This window comes from Ischnura elegans, chromosome X, assembly GCF_921293095.1.
Source record: "Ischnura elegans chromosome X, ioIscEleg1.1, whole genome shotgun sequence".
NCBI classification, from domain to species: Eukaryota; Metazoa; Arthropoda; class Insecta; order Odonata; family Coenagrionidae; genus Ischnura; species Ischnura elegans.
The window spans coordinates 52,766,009-52,775,002 of NC_060259.1; the positions used below are offsets into that span (position 1 = coordinate 52,766,009).

Sequence of the window (8,994 nt, forward strand, 5' to 3'; positions counted from 1 at the left end):
ATACGTAGTGTTATGGAGAATGACATTAATTACTGCGAGGCTCAATGAAAAAAAATTCAAATTACCTTCTAAATGAGACATAAAAGATAAAATATAGTTATAAATCTTCTCCAGAAATATATACTTATTGTTAGCTTACGAATCGGAATTATAGGAAAAGCATCTATAAATGTTTTTTTACTGGCGTTATAGTCCTGTAAATCAAACCATATTTATGGAAGGCATTAATGTAAAATATATTTAATTCAACCACGGATTCAATTGCTTTAAGAGTAGTAAGTAGCAATTGTAATTAACTGTCCTCATGCGAGACATGAAGTTAGTATTGCACGATATAGTTATTAAAATGGGCTCTCGGGGTCTATAGTGATTATCGTTTCAATCTCCTTACGAGGAAATTTAGGTTTAAAAGGAGACCGAAAAATGGGATTAAAGGACATGGGGAAGGTTAGGCGGAAGAGTGTGATTGAATATGGAGGAATTACTCAGGGGCGGTCTGGGGTGATTGGGGACCCTCCGCTGCAGCTCATGATGCCCCCTAACCAGACTCCCCTAACCAGGGGTCCTTCTCAGGAAAATGTTTGGAAATCACATTTCCGGAAATGAATTTTGACGCTCATCTGGCACCTAAACACTTGATAAAAGTTTATAAAAATAGAAATTTCGTTATAAAAAGACTCTGAAAATTGAGAATATCACAGTTTGTACAATTTGATAATGTATTATGCTTCTATTATCTATTTAGTAAATATTTTCCTTGAAACTGCTCTGAAATCTAAACAAAACCTCTAAAATGATCTTTTCGAATAACCATTTCAAAAGAGCATCAAGTTCTCTTTTATCTTCTTACAACTTCATTTTATTTATTTGTTTGATACTCTTTTTACGCTAAGTATGTTGTAAATAACACAACTAATGAAAACGTATAATTTTTTTTTGTTAAAAAATTTGTTCAAATTATCGGAGTCTTTTGAGCGCATTTTCTCATGCATATGAATAAAGGCGCTATTGCATTTGGTTTGTCTATATGTCTGTCCTCACTTTCGCGTCAATTTACGGAACACCATGCAATGAAACATGTTTGAGATGGTGGCTCTAGGTTCGGTATAGAATGTCAGTTCCAAAAACAAATTCTGTGCCCAGGAATCGAATCCACGTCCTTAGTCTGAGGCTTTGTTTGATTAGACACGATGAATTTTTTTGCTATTTTCACGAATTTTGCGAAATATCAATTCTTCAATTATTTTGATAGTGGTGCTATTTTTGATTAAATTTAGATGGTAATATTTGTGCTATAAAAATGTTTTCGTTTTGGACCGGTAAACTATAGTGCATTACGGTGATGACGAAAGCTGGAAGGGCCAAACACTTTGCGTACGCATATACCTAAGTTACTCAAATAATAAGAGATAAATAAATAAGACAATGTTTCGTGGTAGCTTTATTCGTACCCTTCAGGATAGTAAGGTCTGAACATCCAAATTTTGTAATTAAAAATAATAAATAAACGCCCGAGACTCAGCTATTGAAATAATTTTAGTATAATGCTTATTAAAAATTAAATTGAACTTTATCCATGCCCTTCAAGATATTAAGGTCTGAACATCCGGCCTTCTTATATTCCTAAAAAGGAAAAATGAACACCGTGAGAGTCAACTGTTGAAATAGTTTTCGGTTAATCCTTATTACAACTATAAATGATCCGTTTGTGATGCATTATGAAAAATTGTGATGTAATTTTATCCTAAATAGATAAAGTGCTTTCTCAATTGAATTTTTTTTCATTTATTCGATTTGAAAAAGAAAGTATTACAGCAGAAACGGCTATAATGCTCTTCAATAATTATTGAGTAAATTATTACTATATAATTAAAGATTACGAACGTGAAATTTTATATTTTTTATGACAATATTTCTTTCAGTTTGTGAATATTGATTTTAAAAAAACCTCTAAATGTTATCAATTCTTTATTGAGTGCTGAAAAACTTCTATTAAAAATGACGGGGTCCATATAATGCAGTGCATGTTTAAATATGATTGATAAGTTTATCCAAAGCTCTCATACGAATATCATATCGAGTACATTCCCGCTCTTTTATTAGAAGTAGGGGCGCTGCGGCGCTGCGCTGTAAATCTCAGAGGCCACCGAAGCAGCGTTTTTGGCTTTGTAGTGAGTAAGATCACCGCCAGGTGGCCAGAATTGTGTTGCCTTCTTCCCGCGGGTTCTGCGGCGGAAGATTTCAGTTCGTCCGTCAACTCCGCCTGAGCAGGACCTTCATATAACGGCTGACTTCCTTGGTGAGTACATCTTCTGACCATGCCAGATGTTTTCTGGAAGATTCTAGAGATTTATACCCATGCCAACTCACGCACCGCTGCTATTGGCACCAGCCAATAGATTGTTTTTAAATTCCTGACTATTTCGTAAATACCCGTAAGGTAGTGAGAGTTAGATTCCTTACAATTATCCCGAAATAGGGAATGTGCATACATTACTTGATATTGAACTTAAAATTTTGCTGGCGGCGTACATCCTTAATTAGCGATTAGTGTGCAATGAAAAATTTTATGATAGGTATAATTTATAAAAATTCCTTTTCTCGGAGATGGGCCAATGAATACTTCAATCGTGGTGAAAAAAAAGTAATTATTCTCGATGATTGTTTTAAAATTTTTGAGCTTGTCCAGGTGGTAATGGCATTATAGTATCCGCAGTTGATTCAAGTTTTTTCTTATGGCAGCATGTTTGACCGAGCGATTTCACTATCTCTCCCGAGAAGCACGGTGACTATAGCCGTGTTCAGAGAATTGGTTTTATAGGTGTGCGATTTCCAATTTTACGTTTATCGTAATATTTTTTATAGCCACGCAGCATTCCTTCGAAAATTCGGGTAACCTGTGACGATGATTCAAATGCCTTCCTCAATGCTTTCATGGTGCTGGTAGTATGCAAGTTGCGAGCTGGAGGCTGCATTTGAAGGGCTTTTTAACTAATAGGATTTCACTGGAAAATTATCATCTTTTAGTAGTTATAAGACGTTGAAATATTGAAGTGTGAAAAAATGCAGATGGTAGGAATTGGACTTTTTCTCATTCATCAACGTAACTGGCTGTGGAAATTCAAAGAATTAAGGGGTGGGGGATTACAAAGGAAATATAGTCGTTGTACGTGAAAGGATGACTCCATCTCTTTTAATATTCGACAACCTAGGGAACACAATGGCTTACACAACTAGGAAAAGCGGAGAGTGCGCGTCGTGCAGCAAAAATTTTCAAATGTTTTCCTATTCTGCGTTTACACGGTGGGTACCTCATCAGTGTATGGAAAGGGAAGGTATTTTGCCCAAATAGTCGAGCTTAATAAAACCTTACTTAGCACACACACACATAAATAAAAACATAAAATATGTGATCAAATAGCTCTCACCTAGCATTTACCATTCATTCTGCTAAAAAAAAGTTCGGGCACCAAAGAAACTTTCATTTCGCAACTACAGACATGCAGTGACTTAGTGCGTATCACCCCGCAAGCACTACAGAGTATTGCTACCTGTGAGCACTACTGAGGAAGTTAATGATCAAGGAATGAAATAAGAAAACTCCCTCCCTCAGTTATTTTTCAATTGCGATAGATTTAATTACAGCCCTTCCCCGTTAGCGAAAAAAGCCTTTCAAAATTTGCGACCGTCATCCAATCCATCATAAAAGGTGAGGTGTCTCAAATGCTTCCGGTAGCCTGGAAATCATAAAGTTAGACTTATCGTTCAAGCACCGGTTAGAATGTGATATCCTTGCTAGCTGCCGCAATAGACGCGTAACAGTTATCGAATTATCATATGGGCCTTGAAGTATAGAACGAATGTTGCGTTAGTGAGAGAGATTGTCATCGGATATATGCACGTACACGGAACTACACTTTTACTCAGCCATCGTGTCAAGTGCATCGTCGGTGGTGGAAATGCGGTAGTGATATCTTGTGCGGAGGCAGGTGCCTTTGAATACCGTCACTCCGGTCTTAAATCAGTGACTCATCGGCTTCACGTGTTCCCAGGTGTACGTCAACTGGGCACGCGGGCAGAAATGATCTTCGCGGAAGAGCTCGACAAGGGGTTTCTCCGCAATCTTTATCAAGGAAACTCTTAAGAAATTAAAATAATTTTTATCGATAGTACTTTAATAAAATCTGTATTTATTAAGACTTCGTGAATGGAATTGGTAAATTACCCTCCATTCTGTGGTTATCGTGGATTAAGCGGAATTAAAATATGGGATGGAGTACTATTCGGAGAAAATAAGCCTGTTGACCCCGTTAACAAAATATTCAGTGCATACTAAGACAGTTTCTTGCGTTGAAAATTTTGGCACCTTTTAAGGCATCCAAAATAGTAAACTCGTGTGAATGGAATTAAGAGTTGTTCTATATCCTGCCCAATCATTAAAATAATCGCGCAAGCTATCGCTCAAATTACACTTTTCCAAAGAACTCTCATTCAACTATCCACTGCAGGTACAGAGCAAAAGTTTATATCACCCGAAACTACTTTCCCTTGGTGCGATATTGTACTCAATTTACTCTGCAAATAAAAATGTGAAGCGGCATTAGTCGCAAATGTTGTGGTGCTACGTAAAAATTCACAGCGGCTATTTTAGTCGGAGTTGCGGATTTCATCAATGCTTGCCATTCAGTTTTAGGTGGCGGAGATCGTAAGCGGAGCGGTTTTGAACGTAGCCGTAGAGAGGGAATGATCTTAAGAGTAGCTTATTATAACTTTCGTGATTGAATGCAGTGTTTTTCAATGTTCTACTTTTTTCTTCTACTTTTTGTCCCACTTCTTTCTCCATTCAATTTCTTATAAGGACATTCCTACTATCAACACATCCTCTGCACTCTCTCTATTAAATATGCTAAAGATGCCCGTTCAGTACAATTTCTTATTAGCCTGTTCTACTCGCGGCATGCACTTGCGCAACCTGACAAGGGCGTACCCAGGATCATAACTAGGGCGGGGGGACAAGCCAAGTTGTGACATTTTAGCATCGAAAAGGTAATGGATAAAGGAATGTAACCAACATTTTATGAAAATTACAACAGTGATTTATTTGTTGGATTATTTCTTAAAATAGTTTGTTATCTATATATCTTATATTAATACATAAAATTTTTCGTGGGTTTAAAGAAAATTTGTATAATAATTTAGTTTCAATTCAGTACTGATTTTGCGTTAAGACTTTTGCAATTTTTTATTCTAGGGGGAGGGGAAGCTGCCCCCCCCTGTCCCTCGCTGGGTACGCCCATGCAACCTGATGTTCGTGCAAGAGCGCATTTCAAATTGCTTCTTGTAAAGCGGTGAATTGCTAGAACGTATGCAAGAATGCATGAACGCGAGATGGCCTGTTATAATTAAGTTCATATATTCACACAATTTCCCATCAGAGAAAAAACACAGTTCTCAATTGAGCAAATACACTGCCTGATGAGGATCCAATCTAGCTTAATTGACATTCTGTAATAGCTTGATAAAATTGACGTCATATTTTAATAGGATTAGAGGCTTATTTTGTCGAGAAATTTTCTGCAATTTTTGTACACGTTTGTGGGATTGTTATGAAGTAAGTTATTTTGCTGTAAGTAGCTTGTCTCGACATTAGAAAATAAATGCTTAAGTTCAATGGAAATTAGGGAATATAAGGACGGGGAACTTCCATTAGGAGCAGCGATTTCACTTCGTTGCGAAACATGGTATTTATGGTAAAACAATGGCTATATTACACGAGGAAGATATCCCGGGTTTAACGGGAAATATAAATATTGGGTTGTGAAATGAAAGTACTCAACTGAAATAATCGCTGTGCATCACTTAGCAATAAAATTACATTTTTCAGATATATTTTAGATTTGAAGAATACCTTCTCATTTTTCCTATTTGTTGCTTAATATATAGGAAATAAGTTCTGATAATTTTTTGTATTCTGAAATCTTTGCAGCCTTAGGCCTTGCTAAGCAACAGAAAATCTCCAAAATGTCTCAAGCCAAAGTCAGACAGCCAGCACCTGCCTTCAAGGGTGTAGCTGTTATAGATGGCCAGTTCAAGGAAATAAGCCTCTCCGATTACAAAGGAAAATACGTGGTGTTATTCTTCTATCCAATGGACTTGTAAGTACCTAGATTAACCTATTTATCTCACGTTTCATCACTCGTTTATCTATCATCTGGAATTAGTTTTTACTGGTGCGAATGAGGAAACAAATACGTACCCCTTATATAATACGGGGTTAGTTTCACTATGGAGAATTGTCGAGAATGATCTCAATGTGTTTTCAAATATTTAAGTGCTATGCAATGAAAGTTAATTGACATAAGTTTTCTCCAGTAAAAAGCGATTATTTTGATACTTTTTTCGCTTGACTTTTATAAACAAATTTTCTAAGAATGTCTATGAATGTAATAGAAATACTGTTCCTTTCTAACTACAGAACGAGATTTTTAATCAATCATATAATATAAATCAATGACCAAAGAGATTATTTAAGAGTAGGTCGAGGTCAGAATGCCTTGTTTATAAATATTTATTGGTACTAGTATTAACAATATTTATTTCTGATAAAATGTAATGGGTTTAACAATTACTCTTAATTGGACGAATAGGAATATTCTACCCCAGTGTAATGAAAACTAATGTCCATCGTTATCTTGCAGTACTTTCGTGTGTCCTACCGAGATAGTTGCTTTCTCCGAGAGTGCGGACGAATTCCGTAAAATTGGCTGCGAAGTTATTGGAGCATCATGTGATAGCCAGTATACCCATTTGGCATGGTAAGTAGCAAGATTTGAAATAATTAGCCCTTAATTATCCTAAATGTGAAATATTTCAATCCTTCGGCGTGAAGGGCGGTGAAGTTCACATAAATTGCCATGAGAAAATATTCACATGCATCGGAATCGAACCACGGACCTTCGGCTTTCGGAGCCACAACGCTATCCAGGTTCTTGAATTATCTAGATTATGGCTTCATGTAAGTTCTTCCTCCCTCGTGTTGCTATCTTTGATGGACCGCAAGGGCCTATAATCTATTACCATGAGTCTCGGCACAGCTGCCATGGTAATCAGGAACCTGAATACCTCATGTGTCATTGGTGTGGCAATAAATATTATTATGGCATTGCTCACCATTTATGTTCCATAAATTTTATCTTGTATATTTCATAAATAAACTTGGAAGAAGTAAAATAGCTCTTAGTAACGGAAAATGAAGTTTAATTTTATCTGCACTTAAAAATATTTTAGATTCGTAAAGTCATCTCACGTACAAAAAATGGAATTCCTGGAAATAAAACTGTCAATTTATTTAATTTTCATGTCAAATTAAATTAGGATGATTAATCCATTGTGACGCATAAGAAATGGAGGTAATATTCAGTTTTCAATTTTGATCTATGCTCATTCTATTTCCTTGAATTTTACTAACGGCTTCTGTTTTGGAACTTAAAAGTACGAAACATCCATTACCTTTTACAGGATTTTGCACTCTGACCCGCTATGGGCAGAGATTGGGAAACTATATCGACTATTTCCTTTACATTATTTCTCAATTCGCGATTTTCAAGATATATTTTTTGATGGAGTTTTTAATGTTTACTTTTCAGGATTAACACTCCTCGAAAGCAGGGTGGCCTGGGACCCATGAATATACCTCTTCTTGCCGACAAGACAATGCAAATCGCCAGGTCCTACGGAACGCTAGACGAAGAATCAGGGTGCCCGCTGAGAGGTCTATTTATCATAGATTCGAAACAAGTACTGAGGCAGGCGACGATCAACGACTTCCCCGTCGGCCGCAGTGTTGAGGAGGTTCTGCGTCTTGTCCAAGCATTCCAGTACACCGACGTTAACGGAGAAGGTAATGAATACGGACTTTAGCGAATGACTAGCAAATTTATTATACAGTAAATGACATTTATTTTCTAATGGTTATGGCATGTCCGTTTTCAGTTTGCCCTGCTAATTGGAGGCCTGGAAGTAAGACTATGGTGCCAGAGCCTTCGAAGTCCAAGGAATACTTCAAGACTCAGTAATAATGCGATGGAAGGAAATCAATCATTTATTTATGTGATGTAATTCAAATTTGTGTATGTTTTTAAATGTAGTATTGAAACTATTTATACCTTTGTGAAGTTTCCTATTTTGAGTATTATCTAAATATAATAAATCTTTTCAATTGTTTGCGTATTTAAGTTTTTTTTTTGTTCAAGTAGTTTTTAACTTAACTACTTTTCTTCTGTGTACATCCTGAAACCCTGGTATAGAAGGAAATACCTGGATAATTTTACGAGGACTCGGCTAATTGAGGGAAGGATACAGAAGTATGATCTTCTACGGGGAAGTTAGAATGATGGTATATAATTGTTTACGGCATGAAAACTACTGACTTTTATAGGATAATACTAAAGGTATGCCCAATTTTTTAAAGACTAGATTCTGATTAAACATAGCTTCATATTTATGATAATATTTCTGGACACGTCACTACCTTAAAATGGCAACAATTAATTGACGATGGTCAAGTGTTTGTATCAATCGAGCAGAGAATATCTCTCTCCTGTCCCTTTGATTCTCCTGTTATTCCCGTCTTTGATTAAATACGGTGGAGGGTGAAATTGAATATGGCGCTTTGAGACTATTCTATGTGGTGCTTCTTTAATTGGTGGCATAAATATAAATTTCACACTATCCCTAAAGAAATATCATTTAATAAGGTTAAAATTATTGTGGAAGGATCAGGCTCTACGTCACGAGTAAAATGGAAAAATATTACATAGTAGCTTCTCCCGGCGGAAAAGAATTTGGGGTTTTCTTATCTAGATTAACGTGGAGTGCTGGCCTTCGGACATCCAAGCACAATTCCATTGTTTGTTTATGCATAATTCCTTCAAGTGCGAGATGGCTCAGGGAAAGGCCCAATAACCCTGACTCCATGAAATCAACACGCCTGCG

At 36.4% G+C, this 8,994-nt stretch overlaps 1 protein-coding gene across 1 annotated transcript; it reads left to right on the forward strand.

Annotated features, from left to right (window-relative positions):
* Positions 1-2,193: 2,193 nt before the first annotated feature.
* On the forward strand, positions 2,194-8,229 carry LOC124171381 (peroxiredoxin 1-like). Its single transcript, XM_046550553.1, has 5 exons — positions 2,194-2,299; positions 5,987-6,155; positions 6,699-6,815; positions 7,647-7,900; positions 7,993-8,229. The coding sequence occupies exons 2-5, from the start codon at positions 6,022-6,024 to the stop codon at positions 8,073-8,075; spliced, it is 588 nt and encodes a 195-aa protein (XP_046406509.1). The 5' UTR covers positions 2,194-2,299; positions 5,987-6,021; the 3' UTR covers positions 8,076-8,229.
* Positions 8,230-8,994: the final 765 nt, after the last annotated feature.

Coding starts and splice junctions, on each gene's coding strand:
- LOC124171381 (XM_046550553.1), top strand. CDS start 6,022: ATGTCTCAAGCCAAAGTCAGACAGCCAGCACCTGCCTTCAAGGGTGTA. Junction 6,816..7,646: donor CAGTATACCCATTTGGCATG/GTAAGTAGCAAG, acceptor TTTACTTTTCAG/GATTAACACTCCTCGAAAGC. Junction 7,901..7,992: donor CACCGACGTTAACGGAGAAG/GTAATGAATACG, acceptor GTCCGTTTTCAG/TTTGCCCTGCTAATTGGAGG.